The sequence below is a fragment of the Dendropsophus ebraccatus genome, chromosome 9, assembly GCF_027789765.1.
Source record: "Dendropsophus ebraccatus isolate aDenEbr1 chromosome 9, aDenEbr1.pat, whole genome shotgun sequence".
In the NCBI taxonomy this organism is placed as follows: Eukaryota; Metazoa; Chordata; class Amphibia; order Anura; family Hylidae; genus Dendropsophus; species Dendropsophus ebraccatus.
Genome location: NC_091462.1, coordinates 26,011,734 through 26,030,777, shown reverse-complemented (window position 1 = coordinate 26,030,777; position 19,044 = coordinate 26,011,734). Strand labels below are relative to the sequence as shown.

The 19,044-nt window shown below is 42.5% G+C and overlaps 1 protein-coding gene across 8 annotated transcripts in view; it reads left to right on the top strand.

The window, feature by feature from the left end:
* Positions 1–19,044, top strand: part of RBMS1 (RNA binding motif single stranded interacting protein 1) — a 294,933-nt gene that overhangs the window by 191,005 nt on the left and 84,884 nt on the right. For all 8 annotated transcript variants that reach the window (XM_069982799.1, XM_069982796.1, XM_069982793.1 and 5 more), the window contains exon 2: positions 10,074–10,249. In XM_069982799.1, the coding sequence (XP_069838900.1) occupies positions 10,074–10,249 (176 nt within the window). The remainder of the gene's footprint in view (positions 1–10,073; positions 10,250–19,044) is intronic.

Below are 19,044 nucleotides of genomic sequence, written 5' to 3'. Positions count from 1 at the left end.
CATCCAAATTCAACCTTTCTTTCTAACCTTTCCATATTCAACGTATAGAAGCAAAGTCTGGGCCAAAGCTGGCCACACACCTTAGATAACTGATGGACGACCGATTGTTCGGCTGTCTGTTCTCTCTCCTTGCCGGTCACAGCCCTCCCCATCCACAGGAACGTTTGTTAAAGCTGAACACTCCTTAGTTGTCTATAGGGGGTGGAGGGTTAAGCCAGCTCTGGCTAAGGCTTATTTCTTCTTATCTCCTCCCTCATATTTGTTAGTGGATGGTCAAGAGAGCCCCATACACGGTATACTGATGGCGGCCATACACCCCCTGAACAACAGGAATGGTCAAAAAAAGTGTATGGGGACCTTAACTTTCCTTGGGGAAGACATGTAGAGGAGGACTACCATGTTGCCCCCATACACTTCAGCTTGTCGGCAGATTCTGATGGTCACTTGGGAATCTGTATTATAGGAATGATCCTAAAGTAGCTTTTTCATGAAAGTTTCTATCGCTCCTCCACAGAATAGCTGACAAATGTATGAAAATTGGGGATCAGATCACTAGGACCCCCACTAATATCTAGAATGAGGGTCAAGCATCCCTTGTTTGAATTGAGCAGCGCTATTTGCTGTCTATGGGACTGATACAACCAAGTATAGGGCTGTATCGAAGTCTACACTCTCTTTTATCTAAGTAAACTCCCATATGAAGAATTAAGCAGAATAGTTTATGGTTGCAATTTTATTCTGAACTATTTTCCCTGCATGTCTTTGCAAGGGAAGCACCTGCCCGCGTGGGAGAAAGCAGCCCGCTCAAGGCATATAGCTATTTCTTGGCAGAGCAGGGTTGAGTGCCAAGTAAGTAAAACAAACTTGTGTAAAAGACACACAGTCTCTTAAGTCCATGTTCTTTGGGAGTCTGTTCTCGTTGGCTCTTACAGTCCTGTGTCAGTTTCACTCTTGAAAAAAAAAAAAAAAAAAGATAGCCATTAGAATCCATTACAATATTTGACCCATCTTCTCTCCACCTTAAGACTTATAGGGCAGTGATTTTCAACCAGTGTGCCGCGACACATGGTCGAGTGTGCCGCGGGGAAAGTTCCCCAAACTATGGTTCCCCTGTGAAACAGGAAAAAACAATGGGGGAGAGAAACCTGGGGATGGGGGAGAAGCAGTGGGGAGAAAGGTTTGGTTGAGAGAAGCACAGGAGAGAAGAACGGGGGAGAGAAGGAGGGGGGAGAAGTATGGTGGAGAGAAGCACAGGAGAGAAGTAGGGGGGAGAAGTATGGTGGAGAGAAGCACAGGTGGGAGAAGAAAACAGGGCCAGGTTTCACACTGAGTTAATATAGATTCTAAATGTATTTATACTTTTAACTATACGTATAATATGTACTGTTTTAGTGTCATTTTGTGCCATTTTGGTTGGTGGTGTGCCCCGGGATTTTTTAAGTATAAAAAGTGTGCCGCGGCTCAAAAAAGGTTGAAAATCACTGTTATAGGGGACCCAGCTCTGATGTCATCTTCTGACATTTCCATACAATAAGTAGTTAGTTTTTTTTGGTCTTTATTACGGGTGTACTTCAGTGCAAATTCATCAATTGTATGGAAGTAGAGAAGTGGTTTCACAACGTATAGCCATCTTAGTGGTCAGAAATGGTTGGGTACTCGATAGGTCAGTTTCAGGCATTTCATGATCTAGTTAATGGAGGGTATTTGTCATTGTGGACAATGGATACAGATGACATATTTTAAACTGCACACACCTAAGAACACACCTCGAAATGTTTTGCATTTGTCGTAAACATACTCGCAGTGTAAAAATGACTACTAGAGTCAGTATTATCCAGGTGTGTCCAATACAGAGGCTTTACCGGACTACTTGCTTATTATAGCCCAGTCAAGCCGATCCATTTACGTACTCAATATGGTCACATTTAACCATCATTGAGATAAGGTCATCGTTGTAACGTTCCTATTCTTCTAGCTTTCTGTAGACGAGAAAAGCTTTTGAACAAGGATTAAAAGGAGCATCTATGCTATCAGATCCCTACGGGTAGGAAAATGCTTGATGTGGAGGCATATCCTATGTTAACTTTTTTTTTTCTTCCTCCCAGGAGGGATTCCCTCTAATTTAACATAAGAAATTTTGCAAATGGTCCCCAAATATTCATTGTAAAAATCATTGATCCCTATTTTAGACCTTTTCTTAGTTGCATTCTGTTCCATAAATCACACATGGAACGCGGGTCAAGTAGAGTGGAAACACATGATGTATCTTTAGCTTCAAGAGGAAATCAATAGACAAGAAGCTTTAGAATGTGTAAAGGAACAGCGGGGCTACAGAAAATCTTTCACCTCTGTAATTTTTATGTTTTTTTTTTCATAGGTTTCTTCCCAACCTAAACATATATTTAATGCAAACCATGAATATGAGATGGGAAGCAGCTGATTTATTTCCCAGGGTTAACTCTTTCATTGTAAAATTTTGTATTGTCATAAGACAGTCCACCGATAATCCATAACATTATAACTACTGAACAGCGAGATGATTCCTGAATCTGGAAAAACGGGCAAGTGAAAAGGCCGATGGTGGTAAGATGACAAGTGCCAAACTCGATGATCGGTGCTTTGTTTAATCCACTTTCACACAACTCGACCGGTTTCAGGCCAAACCACATGAATGATCGCCGGATTGTGTGTGGCGGGAAAAAATGGGCAAGTGAAAAGTGGTGGTAATATAAGCGCCAATTTTCATGATCATTGCTCGTTTAATTAACTTTTTACACAGTTTGTTCGGTTGCAGGCCAGACCATATGCATAATCGCCGGATCGTGTGTGGCCCTTTAACGTCATCATTGTCGACTGTGCGTCACCCATTTACACAATTATTTAAATAGACGGGGAAAATTGGATTATGTAAATTTTCTTGTTTGTTAGCCCCTTTACACCTGGCAGTCATTTGGAATTGGCGTTCTTACTAATGCTCATTTACTTGACAATTGTCCCGTGTAAAAAAGGCTTTAAGGATCAGATTCTGATGGCTAGGTGATTGGGTCCGAGTATTATTAAAATGGCAGTTCTTGTAGGGTATTCCTGGTATGAAGTGGTTAGTACCTACCAAAAGTGTTCTAAGGAAGGACAGCCATTAAACTGGTACTAGGCTCATTGATACACGTTACTGGATGTTACTGTAACATATACAGCCTACCTAAACATAGTGCAGACCAGGTTCACATCTTCAGCTGATGCCTCCCCTAATGGCGGGTGGCCTCTTATGGCAGGATAATACCGACCACGGGGCAAAAATTGATCAGAATTGGGTTTTAGGAACATGAGGAAGTTCAAGATGTTGACTCGCCATAGTTATCGACTTTGCTTGCCACCATAGATATGTGTTGATGGATCCCAATAACAAAAACCTTGCGTTTATGGTTGGTTCTACGCATTGCCACATTTGGTACTATAATGTATATGAAAGTCACCTGGTGTTTTTGGTGAAAGCTTTTTTGGACAACTCTTAAAGGGAATGTATCAAGTATATGCGCTTTAAGTGTTGAACATGAATAGAATGGTGCCGTCACAGGGAAAGCTGGTGCCGCGGTCCTTTTTTTCATTCTAATGAAGCCGCAAAGGTGGGGCTTTCCTCCCTATGGGGACAGGCTGCCCGCCTCCAGTGCTTCAGCCCAGGCCAGTGCTCGGTAATGGACCGATGTCGTGCGCGGAAACTGAGTCATGGTTCAAAAAAAAGGACCTCGGCAACGGCGCCATTCCATTCGTGTGCAACACTTAAAAAAGAGAATATAACATCTATCAAAATTGTTTAGAACTGGCAATGGCTACCAAAAACTCTATGCCATTGGAAATACATTGCATACAAAAAGACCGTCCTTCATATATGCATCTGGAGAAATGCTGGGGATGATGTAGCGACATGATGTGAACGTTATATATCAATATTATAACATTTCTGCAGGAGGATGCAGCCGTCATTCACGGCCCTAGCCTTCTCTTTTGCCATGTGTCACGTCGAGTAAAATTCTAGACATCTCCGAATGCATGCAATAAAGAAATATGTGAGGAGAACCTATCCTAGTTCATTATGTGCAACAAAGCTTCCCGTAATAGCCTGACTGAGCTGCATTAACCATGGAAAGCTATTCCTAAAAATGGAAGAGCCCCAGGCAGTCATGTCACCCCTTGGGGCTCATCATGTTGTGTCTGTAATCCTCTCTAGTCCGAGTAGCCGTAACCTCTCTTTTCCCCCCTTTGAGAGAGGCCGGGTTGTAGCATTCGGTGGCTTGTTCTGCTCTGTGATTTCTGGTAATTACCGTCCGTATAACTGGCTGATAACTGCAATACAAAAGCCTCCTCCCGATTGTGTCTGTGATTAAAGTTAACACACGCTGTGTATTATTCTAATGCTCCTATTGAATTTATCTAAGATTATGGCTTTATCTGTCGCCTTTTTTCCTTTTATCTCATTAGATTTTGTATTTTTTTTTTCAGAGGATTGTAAGAAAAATAGCAATTGTTTTGTTATAGCAATTGAAGGTTTATGCATCAAAACAATACGTTTTGTAAGGGTGTCGTGACTACTTTATGATCTACAATGGAGTGTTCTTACTGATAGATGGCCCTTGATGTTTGACGGTACACTTAATCTTGATATCTCTATCATAACAAAAATAAATGTAAAGGTTTCTTCTTTGTGTTTTCAGTGAGCTGCCTCTTTTCTAGAAATTAAACATTTTACAGCAGAAACTAAGCGAATCGCTTTTGTTAGCTCGGCAATCTGCTTATCAGCCTGCTGCCTTTGAATTCTGTGCCGCTCCGCCCTAGGTGCCTGGAAAAGCTGGATCCAGTCCTGGGAGAAGTTTCCCAGGACTGGATCTGGCTTTTTCAGGCACCCAGGGCAGAGTGGCACGGAACGGCATGGCCTTCAAAAGCAACCGGCTGCTTTGTCTGTAATGTAAATTCTCTCATCTCTACTCTTTTTTTTTTTTTTTTTTTTTTTTTTTTTTTTTTTTTTCTTTAAGAGCCTTTGCCTTTCTGTGAGGCAACTGGCTGTAGGCAGAGCCCTTCCTCACTGCCCTGACTGCAGTAGGATACCAGAACAATGAGCTCCCACCATTAGTTACATCTCAACTCCCAGGTGTCTCTCACTTAAAAAGGGTGCTAAGGGTTAGATAAATGCTTGTTGTTCTTAGGGTACTATTATACGGGCCGATGAGGCCCCAATAATAACTGTAAACAATTGCACGGCCCGATAAACGTTTTAACAATGGCTGCATGGACATTGTTACCGATGTCCTTGCAGCCCTTGCTTAAACTGCATACATTACCTATCCATGCTGCAGGGCTCCTCTTGCGGTCCGCTTCTCCCCAGGTCCTGTGATTGGCTGAGCAGCCTGTCGGCTAAGACAGGCCGCTCTGAAGCTGCAGTGCGCGGGACCCGGGGAGAAGCAGACCGCAGGAGGAGCACTGGACCATGGATAGGTAATGTATGCACTTTGCATATCGTCGGCTGCTATTACACGTAGCGATACGCTGTCGGTGCCTGACAATTATAGGTCCAAGCCTATATCAACTATCAGCCGATAATCGTTGTCATTGGCTGATCGTTGTGTTTATTACACTGAACGATAATTGGCCGGATAGGGCTGACTGGGCCGATTATCTTTCCATGTAATAGGGCCCTTAAAGGGACTGCCTGGTGTTCTTTTTCTTTCTTTAAAAGTGGAATTAAAAAATCACCTGCCTAATGCCCCACCACAGTCAATGTCCCTTCCCCCAACCACTTTCCGGTCTAATCTTGACACTGGAAATACTGGCTCAATCAATCACTGGCAGCAGTGGTGACTAGAGATGACCGAACCTCAAGCACCCTTGGGTATATCCAAACCGGCATTTGATTACTGGTGGCTGAAGAAGTTGGATGCATCCCTAAGGCTGCCTGGAAAACGTGTTTTCGAGGGCTCCCTAGGGTTGCACTCAACTTCTTCAGCCACCGGTGATTAAATGCAGCAAGCTCTCGTTTAAATGAGCCCGGACTGTGCTCGTGGTTTACTCATGTCTAGTGGTGACCTCTTTCAGCCAGTGCTTGCCTCTTTCAGCAAGCATTTCCTGTGTGTCCAGAGTACCACAGGAAGTGATCTGCAGCAGGAATTGGAAAGTGAGAAGAGGGGTGTTTTGGGAGGTGAGTACAATTTTTGGGGGGTCAATGTTGGGCACTATTAGATACTCAGTGAGCCACCTCGTACGTGTGATCAGTTAGTAGTTACAGTCACATTGTATATACAGAAAAGAATTCCTGCTCTTGGAATTAAATATAACCTCTCATTTTACATTTATACGTGTAAAATCAGAAACTGAACTCGTGAGAAAGTTCAATGCCCTTTCAATAGTCTTTGCTAAATTACTGTCTGACGCCATTGAGTTAATTGAGAAGAAATCCTTCAGATTTGGCGCGTAATGATATTTCCTTATCCTGTTCAGCAGTATCACTGGTTATACATAAAAGATCCACATGTAATTGTGTATGCTGCTTTGTTGCCCTTATGCACTTACACTGTATATAGCATAGTACCTCCAATACATTTCTCTTACGGTTTTATCCACCAAGACCCGGCTTTGACATTTCCCGGAAAGTCTAATTTGTTGGGATCATCCTAATTGTCAGCTGCTCTGGATTGCCTCGGGCTTCAAAGGTTCTGGTTCACGATAAAGTGTGACACTTTATATATTCAAGTGAATCCTACTCATGAGAGACATGTGACTATTGCAGTGCACCAACTGATAGTTATGTATGACGGAGTACATGTTATTTTATGGTGGTTGTTTATCACATACTGAATAAAGCTAATATTAAAGGAGTTCTCTTTGAACAGTGACTTTTTTGCCTGTCCAGAGACAATCTGCAAAAAAGAGCCCGTGGGGCCTCATTGAAGAGTCTCGAACACAGGACTAGCCAGATATCCCTCCGGGAAGGACCCAACTAAGGGGTGGCTCCTGTTGGGAAACCACCATATTAGGGGCCTTATAAGTCAATGTAATGACAGGGTAAAACCAAGGCCAGGTATCCATCCACAGGCAGCTGTTTCGGGTGGTGCCAAAGGCGATAAGTTGCTTGGGTGTGAGTGGTTGATCGTTGTTTTTGTGGATTATTATGTTGGTTTCTTCCATGGATATGTTGGAGAAGAAACATTGTGTTGCTATTGAGGGTCTGCTCCAGTGATGGCTAACCTTGACACTCCAGCTGTTGCAAAACTACAATTCCCATCATACCTGGGCAGCCAAAGCCCTATATTTGGTTGTTCAGGCATGATGAATTGTAGTTTTACAACAGCTGGAGTGTCAATGTTAGCCATCAGTGGTCTACTCCTTCATCTCGGTGGTCATTATCATTCGGTTCTCAGTGGAGAGACTACTCTTTTTGATTAGAGAAATCTATGGATTGTCAAGGAGGAGCAGTTACCGCTGCTCAGTTTTTATTGGCGATCATGCTCAGGGATGAAGGCAGTTTGTGAATTGTCAAAAGGCGATCACCACCACAGAGATCATGCACTGATCAGGGCAGTCTATGGATTGTCCACTGGGCAGTAACAACTGTTACACAAAGCGATTATCGTCCGTGACAGCCAATAATCGCTTCATGTAATAGAAGATAATGATCAGCCGACATGCACGATGTTGGCTGATCATTGTCTTTCAACAGACTGAAACACATGATTAGCATGGCAACGATCTGCCGCCGTCGCTCTGTGCAATAGCGGCGGCAGCAGAACGCCGCTATCTCCCATGGGCTGCCCGGATGATTTAACGATTGCCACACACTTATCTACTTGGTGTCGGTGCGTGTAATATCGCCCGCAGTAAGCTGGGAACAGCGCTCGCTTGCTCCTCTGAATTGCCCAGTGTTTTTACGGGTTTAAGCTCTCAATGGGGGGAATACATATGGATCAGGGAGATTGTCAAGGGATGAGGTAATCACTGATCAGTTTTCAAGGGGAAGAGTGCTTAGGATAGTCTATTAGTATAAACCAAAGTGCTCTCCCTATTGAGAACTGAATATCTGTGACTGACCAGTTGAGTCCAGTCTAGTCATTACTATATTGGGCACAGGAACTAATGGTTTTAGAAAAAGAAACATTTTCAGAGCAGTAGCGCCACATAGACAGCTTGTGTTTTTGGTTAGGCTAGTGTAGGGTATACTGCTTTGTTTGGCTGCTTGTAAATGAAAGGTGGCTCCTTATGAATTGTTTTGCAGTCCTACCATTTTATTTAACCAAAAAAGTTAAAAAATTTTAATGGAATCCATTAAATGTCATTTGCCAAGGAGCACATATAGACTTCAAGGAATCAATGGCTGAATGAAACCCATATGTTAGGCGCCATCCTAAGTACATTAGATGCTGAACCTCTAGCATATATCCAGCTACTGCATATATTATGGCCACGTTTTCCATGAAGTGACCTATTTGCCAGAGATTTTGCTTTGCGGTCACGTAGTAATGACTTAGTACCTGTGACACATGGCTTGTAGAAGTCACTCATTGAATTAATTTCAATTTATAGGCCCTTTCTTCCTTCTGCTGTACATAGTCCTTACCTGGTATCTATGACATTGTCTGGTCTAATGAAGGACCCTCCATGTCTAGCGCATACACTTAGAGCAGAGATTCGCTCCACATTTCCCAGCAGCCATTATAAGGTATCTCTCTATTTGGAAACCTTTAAAATGCATGTGCTCTTGGTTTAGCTATGAGAAGAGCATTGCTTTTACGGAGCGGTACACAGTGTTTTATACATGTCATGTTGTATGGTTGATCGTATATCATTTTCTTCATCTCATCAACTAAAAATGGTACATGACTCATTTACGTTCTCTCCTTATCCTTGCTGCCTCTGTAGAGCTGTAGATGGTGAGTGCAAATAATCATGGGTGTGTCACACAGCCCAGGCAGCCATTTCTAAGGACTGTTCAGTCTATATTATACTTGCTCCTGGTTTTATTTGTGCCAAGACAGTCCCACCAATCGGGTTGCAAAATTGGTAGGGTATACGTAAACCCTCGTATTAAAATTGATGTTTCGAGGCATTCCTGGGAAGTTTTAGTCTAAATGTCCCCATTTTTTGTTTTTTAAGGTGTTGGTAACTATGCTATATGTTTTGTAGGCTTTACGAACACTGAGGCAAGATGCACAAATTGCCTCATGTCTTAGGGCTCCAATACATGAGACAATTAGCATGTGAATAACCGTTGTATCGTTCAAATTTATGTCATAATATATTAATAATTTCATGTAAATGAAGGCAGCGATCAAGCTGCCAATGAGAAATTGTTCAATGTTAATTTGGTGCTGACACCAAAATCAGCAATAATCGTTCACTAATCGCTCTCTGTAATTCCGCATCCATTCGCTAATCGTTCAGTGTAATTCCACATTGTTACCCTATTGGAAACTCTTTGTAGGGACATACTCCTTTGACATGGGCAGTGGTTACACCCAGTTGCCAATTCATTCATACCTTTCCAAGAAGAATCAGCACAATACAGAGTCATAAAAAAGAGAACTGTAGTTTCCTAGGGAATACAAGTGCTTCCAGCCATGTCAGGAGTGGTGACAGGTCCTCTGTGCCATTTACCTTTTAATTATATGCAGATCCTGACCTTTAGTGACGTATGCAGTTTCTTTCTTGTCTATGCATATATACAAATTACCTGCAATAATTATGATTATATATCTGGCCATATACACTCCTATTCTTGCAGCATTGCACGTGAATTTGTTAAATTGTCTAGACATTAAAAGTGGTTTTCTCAATTGGTAAATTTTACTCCTAGCCACCAAATGTGCAATCTGTAATCCATGCGCGACCTGCCGATCCATTCTAATGGGAGGATGGGGGGGGGGGGTCATGTTTTTGAGATTGTGAGTGGTCCAAACAGCCCCTTTAAGTGGTCATTGTGCCGTCTTGTATAACCCCAGCAATGCTCGTCAGCAGTCAGCTTGTATTTGCATACATGCAGTAAGATTAAATATTCAGAATATTTTATTGATATAATGTTTTTGTATTTTCAGCAACCCATTGTGCCTGCTCACCCCATGGCTCCTCCAAGTCCAAGCACGACCAGCAACAACAACAGCAGCAGTAGCAGTAGCAGTTCTGGTTGGGATCAGTTAAGCAAAACAAACCTGTATATTAGAGGACTCCTTCCAAACACCACAGACCAGGATCTAGTCAAGCTCTGCCAACCGTAAGTATATTTTCATACGATCTGCTGAAGTCTGTGGTATCGGAGTTAAGGCCAGGCTGACTTGTCTGTTTACCAGAGAAAGTTGCCCGTAGATATCAGATTGTCTTTTTATTGTTTGGGAAAATATGTTAGACTATTCTTTTTGCATTATTGTCAAAACATCACAGGAGAATCTTTTGGTTCCAGTTGGGATCTGTTAGGCTTTGGTGGTATCCATTGTATGATAGATCCACTAGGACTTTAACATTTATGAAGCCATGGTGCAAATGTGAACATAGCTTTTATAGAGGTCGAATTTGAGGAAACACCAATGTGTATGTGGTTTCCTTTATGGCTACTAGAGCTCTAGATGCAGTATGGTTAGGTTCTGTTTTCTATTGCATCCCTGCAAGCTAAACAGCTTGAAATGTCTCCGGAGGTAGTCTTCAGTTTTACTGGAAAGAATAATGGTCCATTTTTGTTGTTAAAGGAGCCGTTTGAAAACATTTTTATATTCAAAAGTACTTATGGTTGTGGGAGATAAACACACTGGTACTCACTTGCTGCTGATTCCCCCCCCCCCACCTTTGCTTTGTCGAGTTCGTCAGTGCCTGACGCAAAGCTCATTCTGCTTGTGCCTCAACATATAGGGAATACCTACTTAGATAATCACTAGCTGAAGCAGTGACCCTCCTCAGCCATTGACATATGTCCAAACACAAGCATGACTGGCTCGGCAGCAGAGACTGGCACAGATGGGGGGGATCTTGATAGGTGAGTATCTTTCTCTCACCATGAGCACTAAATATAAAAATATCTGGACAACCCTGTTAACTATCCATCGAAGATGTCTTGACGGAGGAAAAATATATATTGATCAGCAGATGCTGTACAAATGGATCTTTGTCTTTCATAGACAGTAATGATACTTATGTCTGCTTTATCTTTGTGTTGAACAGTCTTATGAAAGACATTTTTTGCATATTCTATGCCTCTCTATTGCAACATTGATTTCCACTTATCACAGACAGTTTGGTATCTAACACAGATGTAGACCTTTGTGGTCACATTACACAAATCCAGTACTCCTCCACACCCCATACGCACACCGGGTTTTAGCTTACGTGTGAATCATTTTCTTTTCCAGTCTGCCAGTTCTGGAAAGACTTACTATGACGTTAGTGAGTCAGAGGTTGGTTCCTCGGAATTCCACATGTTTACCTGCTCTCCAGACCCTTTCCCGGCCTCACAAAGCACATGTTCTTCCAGATTTGTTTGTCTGAATTTTGGTTTTATTCATAGTCTGATGATGTCATCTACCAAAAAAAAAGTGCATAATTATAAAACAATTTAAGGAGGGTGTGAGAGCAGGAGCGTGGTGCAGGTTCCTGTTCTATGCATTATTGCAATTAAAAGAACAGCAGTAAGAACAATACCTTGAGTAGCTGCGTCTTGTCAGAAATGCTGATGCCTTGTGGATAATGATAAACGGAGATATAGTTATACAAATTTATTTAAAGCGAAAAAATAAATGAAAATCACAACACATCAAAACATAAAGGCGGCACATTTTCAAAACCTATGATTAAGCCAAGCTCAATTTAATGAGGTACCCCGTCCCTTTAATTTTTATTTATTTATTGCTTGTATAAGTTATAATAAAGAGCCTATTCTTACCTAACCACGCTCCCCCTGGACCTTCCTGCGACATATTTAGGTCCCTCGTTGATAAGTCCGGCCGCCACTTCTGAGACCTACTTGTCTTGGCAGTGGCATCCCTCCTACTGAGTGTAATGGGACAGCGCCATTGCCAGCGATTGGTCGAGCTAGCTGTCACTACTGAGATGAGTCCATCACGAAACTGGCATTGGAAGCGTTCAGTGGGGGACCAAAAGACTCCACAGGAGGACTCAGGGGGAGTGTGGTTAGGTAAAAATAAGCTTTTTATTATATTCTAGTATATAAAAAAATTTAAAGGGCTAAAGTACCCTAAACTGTGATCTCCAGAATGTGCTGGCAGATGTCTCCACTGGACCTGAAAGCAAGTGGGCCTGGCTGGCTGTTAAATTTCCTGAGAGCACTACCAGAGGAGAAACAAAGCATTACAAAGTGCCTTAAAGGAGAAGTCTTGACATTTTTAAAATCTAGCAGCCGACAGGGTTAGGGAGGAATTCAATAAGGAGTATGAACTTAGCTGTCCCCGTGTCCGCGATGAGAGGTGGCACCAGCGTCGAAACCCACTCCGGAAGGCATTTTTCCACGAGTTGTGATGACGTCACGGCTTCTCCTTTAAGTAATCAGGTTGTCTGATGCATGGATATGTTGAGTCTTTCCGAGACAGAGACACTCTTTAAAGTGACTTTGTACCCACAATCTGACCCCCCCCCCAAACCGCTTGTACATTTGGATAGCTGCTTTTAATCCAAGATCTGTCCTGAGGTCCGTTTGGCAGGTGATGAAGTTGTTGTCCTAAAAAACAACTTTTAAATGTGCAGCCCGTGCCCAACGGGCGTGGCCTAGATTGTGTATGCATTAGGCTGGCACACCCTCTCTGTCCCTCCTCCCCACCCTAATAATCATTAGGAATGCTCCAGGCAGATTGCCTCCTATTCCCCACCTGTGGCAGCACGGCACATGGGCTGGATCGTTAAGGCACCTGTGCAGTGTTAAGCATGGAGAAAATGTTCCAGTGGCATTCCTAATGATGAAGAGGGTGGGGAGGAGGGACGGAGGGGCGGTGCAATGTTAGAGCACAGATATTCTAAGCCACGCCGGTGGGCACGGGATGCAAGTTTAAAAGTTGTTTTTTAGGACAATAACTGCATCACCTGCCGAACAGACTCCAGGACAGATCTCTGATTAAAAGCAGCTATCCGAAGGTACAAGTGGTTTGGGGGGGGGTCAGATTGTGGGTACAGAGTCCCTTTGAAGTTATTCTCCATTCTAGTTAATTTATTGAGGTCCTGCACAGGTGACCACCCCCTTAAAGGGGTTGTCTAGCGCTACAAAAACATGGCCATTTAAACCCCCCCCCCCCTCTTGTCTCTAGTTCAGGTGTGGTTTGCAATTAAACTCCATTTACTTCAATGGAACTGAGTTTGAAACCCCACCCAATCTGGGGACAAGAGAGGGGGAAAAGTGGCCATGTTTTTGTAGCGCTGGATAACCCCTTTAATCAACTACAAATGCCCTAACAGAGTATTTAAAGGTGGGTTTACTAAAACATAGGCTTTATGTGCAGTATAACTGAAGTGCTGTCCGATCTTTTCTGTTTTTTCGGTCACATAACACAGAGCGGTGTGTGGTCTGTCATCTCCGTCCAGTCTAGGTATCTCACATTTGTGTGTGTCTGTGCAGATGTTGGAAAATCAGAATATAAAAAATTTATGAAAAATTCCGACTTTTTTGTTTTGGTTCTGTATTCTATTGTAAACAGACATTTGCTTGTTATGAATCACTGAATAAATAGGTTTTCGGTAATTTATAAATTCACGTAGGTAGGGCGTTTTCTAGTTGCCCCATTTTTGGGATCATGTGTAGAGTTCAGATAACAAATTGGTCTCCCAAAGAATTTGACTTTATAAAATGTGGGCATGCTATAATCTGAACTTTTCGTGATTCCTTTTGGATGTGATGTAGGTGTTGTTTCCTTTTGGTTTGATTGTACATGTACCGAAGACATTTTCTATGTGGGTCAGTGATTTGGTCCGTCTAGCGTTGGGTCTCCTGTGTATCACGACTGTGTGAAAAATGTGTTTTCTTCACAGAAGTGAAACTGAAACTTCCTTCCCTGATAGTTTTACAGTTTCGGTTCTCTTTTAATAAATCCTGTGTCAATATATTTCCTTCCTCCATGTGTTATGTGGCTCGGCTCTGTGGATTATATTCAATGTGGACATTAAAGGGGTACTCTGGCGAAAATCTTTTTTTCTTTTAGATGAACTGGTTTCAGGAAGTTATATAGATTTGTATTTAAAAAAAAATCTTGTCTTGCCATACCTATCTGCTGCTGTTTGTGCTGCAGGAAGTTGTGTATTCTTTCCAGTCTGACACAGTTCTCTCTGCTGCCACCTCTGTCCATGTCAGGAACTGTCCAGAGCAGTATAAGTTTTCTATGGGGATTTCTTACTACTCTGCACGGTTTCTGTCAAGGACAGAGGTGGCAACAGAGAGCACTGTGTCGGACTGAAAAGAGAATATTTCCTATTCGAGTACCACTTTAAAAAATGGAAGTGTTCAAAATAACATCTATTATGCAGTTCTCATGGACCTGTCAAAATTTTTTTCCTAATCCTGTATTGACTTCTACATTGATGGCCATTTATTTCATTGGTAGCCATCTGAGACCACATTTTGGACACTGAAGAGGAGATGTATGGCTGGCCACAGCTTCCTGTAGCGATCACAACTGATCGCCGGGTTTTGCAGAAGTTGGACCAGAACTACCATCTGCAGACACTTTGCCCTTGAGAAGGATCCCCAAAGGATTTCATACGATAGGCAGATATCCATTCTAAAGGAAGTCATTGATAGTTTTTTTTTCTGGGTATTCCAGTTTTATTTTTTTCAAAAACAAGTGGCAGATGTTGTGCATTAAACCAGTGCTGCAAAGGAACAGTGTTAACCACTGAGCCCCAATGGTCAGGATTGCCAACCACTCCTTCAGTTATTTGGACAACTAAAAATTACAGGCGTCTCAAAACAAATGTGTGCCATCTATTTATATAGGCTATACCCTGTTATGTACCTGGCCTAACTCAACAGATGCCAGTAAGGGTATCTTCACATTGTTGCACAGATAAGTCGTCACCCTGCCAGAATGGGACGCCAACATGTGCATGTGTCCCATAGGGTTTAATAGCCTGAATGAAGCCAGTTAGTGACTATGTCCAGGTACTTTTTGGAATGTATATTCATTTGGATTCGGACCCTAAAGTACAGCAAAACATGCTTTTTGTTCCAAGACAAAACTTGTACATTGTCTGAAAAAGACGCAAACATGGTCACTAGCGGACTATATTTGGCTACTTGAAGCCTTTGGGCCCGTGCCCTTCTGTGCCCTTATTTTTATACAGGATGTAGCTAGAAACAAGTGGAACTCTCGAGCTTGCTCGGGTTCGTCCAAACTCGAGTGTACAGCATTTGATTTCCGGTGGCTGATGAAGTTGGATACCGCCATAAGGCAGCCTGGAAAACATGGATTCAGCCATAGGCCATAAGCTGTATCCATGTTTATTAGGACTTTCTAGGACTGCCTCCAACTTCTTCAGCCACCGGTAATCAAATGCTGCACCAAATGCTGCATGCTCCGGTTCAGAAGAAGCCAAGCAAGGTTTGCTTATCTCTAGATGTTGCATATTCATGCAACAGAGTGGAAAATCACCATGTGAACATACCCTACCAAAAATTATGACAGTCCACAAGACTCCCAGAGAGTCCCATAAAGGTGTGATAGGCAGGGGTCCCACCTCTGGCACACACCTATTTTGAGAACCCCAATGTTTGTCCAATATGAAGGATTGTGCTGTCAAAAAAGGTGCATGTCTTAGAGGTGGGACCCTTCATAAAGCAAAATTTTATGCCATGTGGTAAGGCTAGGCCTCAAATGGTTAAAATCACAATAAAGAAAGACAGACCCTGGACTAGTTAGAGACCCTGTTGATATTTGGCATAGTCCTTGTTGCTGGGCTTCTGTACTTGCTCCGCTGGCACTGCGGCCTAGTTGATGCTTTATAACACCTTTTTAAATTGTCTTTTTTAAATCAAATTTTGAAATCATTGCAGAATTTAGCCTTGCTTTTTTTCTTCTTCTAAACCCGAAGCAATTGGAAATCATGAAAAATGACCTCATAGACAGTCTACAGTGGGGTGACCTTGCAGTTTGTCTAGACAGATAAATGGGATGTTACATCCTTGCTAACATTTGTGAATTAATTTTTTTTTCTGTCTTTCCATTGCTGAAATAATGATTTTTCATTTTTAATTACTACATCATAAGGGCTTGTGATTAAAGGGCCAGAAAACCCTCACGCTGCCCTCTCCGCAGCACTTCACTAAAGCAAACAATAAATCCACCATAGACTAGAATGACAATAAAAGAAAATTAGTTTTCTCCAATTATGGCCGATACCGTCAGGTATGTAATGTACGAGCCAAAGGCAAATTCACTCGGTGACTGTTTAATCAAACATTCAATTACACAAATTTTTCTGCCTTTCTTTAGTAAAGGTACAAAGTCATTGGAAGGGTATACCAATGGTTATGTCATAGACTTATTTTTTTTTTTATTTTTTTTTTAAAGAATTCTCTAATGGAAAAAAAACTACCTTTTTTAAGCAAAGAATAAGTTTAAATAATTTAAAGGGGTAGTGCGGCGCTAAACAATTCACAAAATAACACACATTACAAAGTTATACAACTTTGTTATGTATGTGAATGGCCCCCTTCCCCATGTTTCCCCCCACCCACGCTAGACCCGGAAGTGTGATGCACTATACTCACCTGATTCGTGTCGACCCCCGTCCGCCATCTTGGGACAATGATGTCATCATCGGGTGGCCAAACCAACTGCTCCATCCATCCCTCGTGCTGGCCCCCCTCTGCCACGTCATAACTGTGCTCAGCCAATCGTGGCTGAGCAGCTGATGACGCGGCAGAGGGGGGCCGGCACAAGGGATGGATGGAGTGGTTCAGGTGAGTATAGTGCATCACACTTCCGGGTCTAGCGTGGGTGGGGGGAAACACGGGGGAACGGGGCCATTCACATACATAACATACATTACAAAATTGTATAACTTTGTAATGTGTGTTATTTTGTGATTAATTGTTTAGCGCCGCACTACCCCTTTACGGGGTTATCAAGGCTTAGAAAAAAAATGGCAGCTTGTTTGGGTTTTGCAGCTCAGTTCCATTAAAGTGAACAGAGCTAAATTGTAATACCACACACAACCTGAGGAGAAGGGTGGTGCTGTTTTTTGCAAGAAAGTAGCTGTACTTTTCTAATCCTGGAAAACCCCATTTTTAAGCAATCAAAACCCCATTGGTTACTACCACTGCTGTCAATAAGCAGGTGGATGGTGCTCATGAATATTGCAGAATACAGTGTGCATGCAAGAAACCAGATTTTACAGTAAGAGCATGGTCGCAAAACTCTTAAAGGGGTTAAAGGCGAAGTCCGGTGATTTCTAGAGGATGTCAGCCTGCAGAAAGAAATTAATTACAAGTAGGGACTTACCTCTCTCCATGCCCGCAGTGAGCGGTGGGATCGGCCGTTGGACCCCCGCTGGGCTCCGGGATTTCCATGGTGTCCACGTCACAACCTAGCTGATGTACTGGCCACTCAGCCAGTCAGTAACTAGGGAGGGACACCACTCCAGTCACTGATTAGCTAAGCGGCCAGTCCATCAGCTCACCGTGGGCACGGGGAGAGGTAAGTTCCTACTTGTAATCAATTCCCCCCTTCCCCTGCAGACTGCTGCCTTTTAGAAATCGCCAGACTTCTTTAAAAATCAGTATCCTAATATAACTTAATAATTTATATAACTTTTTGTAATTTAGCTTTCTTAAAGTAAATGTGTGCACTGTTTTCAGGTTTTTTTTTTTTTTTTGCTTTTTAATATGAAGTAGCAGCAATAAGGCGCAACGTGGCCCCTCTGCTGCTACCAATGACTTTCAAGGAGATGTCTGGCAAAATTTTTTATTAAAGTATTGTATTGCCCCCCCCCCCCCCCCAAAAAAAAAGTTATACAAATCACGAATATACACTTATTACGGGAAATGCTTATAAAGTGCTTTTTCCCTGCACTTACCTGCATGGTGATGTCACTTCCTGGATAAAATGGTGATGTCACGACCCGACTCTGTGGGCTGTGGCTGGAGAGGATGATGGCAGAGGGCCACTGAGGGACACAGGGCACTGGAGGGGCACTGAGCATCCCCCTGCCATCATCCTCTCCAGCAGCCACAGCCCGCACAGCTCTGGGAGTCGGGTCGTGACATCACCATTTTATCCAGGAAGTGAAGCCTTAATGCAGTAGTAGGTGCAGGGAAAAAAGCACTTTATAAACATTTCCCGTAATAAGTGTATATTGGTGATCTGTATAACTTTTTTTGGGGGGGGGAATAAAATACTTTAATAAAAAATTTTGCCGATCTTCTCCTTTAATGAAACTCATGGCAAACTTTTTAGTTTTGGTCTGAGTTTCCCGTTGGCTTCATGACCATGCACAAGATTTTGGATGTAAAAGCAACACAAGGGTAAAAGGTGGACATTCACTTTAAGGTGGGCTGTAAGGTCTCCATGGTGTTGGTAGAACATTTGTAATGTGAACTGTAAAATTAGAGTTTACCTGTTGAATCCTGTGATCCCCAGTGGGATGAGTGGCAAGTACTGGGGATCACTGACGTGTGTTTCTCTGCATCTACTCCTAATGCTCTCAGGATGTATACAGATTGGCAGGTTACAGGGCACTCACTAGTATTGGAGTGTTGGGTAAACCTTTTAATTTTCCTTTAAAGAACTCATTAAATCAGCTAAGATGTGTTAATAAAAATAACCGTGTTCTCATGCACTTTAAGACTAATAGAAGCGTGGGAATCGCTGGGAAAATGATGCTGTAATATACATTAATTATAAGTGCAGAGTCTCCAGTTGGAAACCGAGGTCGCCCAGGAGAGTCTGGTTTTCCTGCATATTAATATGGTTCAATTTCTGCCCTGAGGCAAAATAGTATGTTCTGTTATGATGCGGTAAGTACATTAGAGCCTTGCCCATGTCATTATTGGCAGTCGCTGACTGGGTTTTATGGTCAACTCCC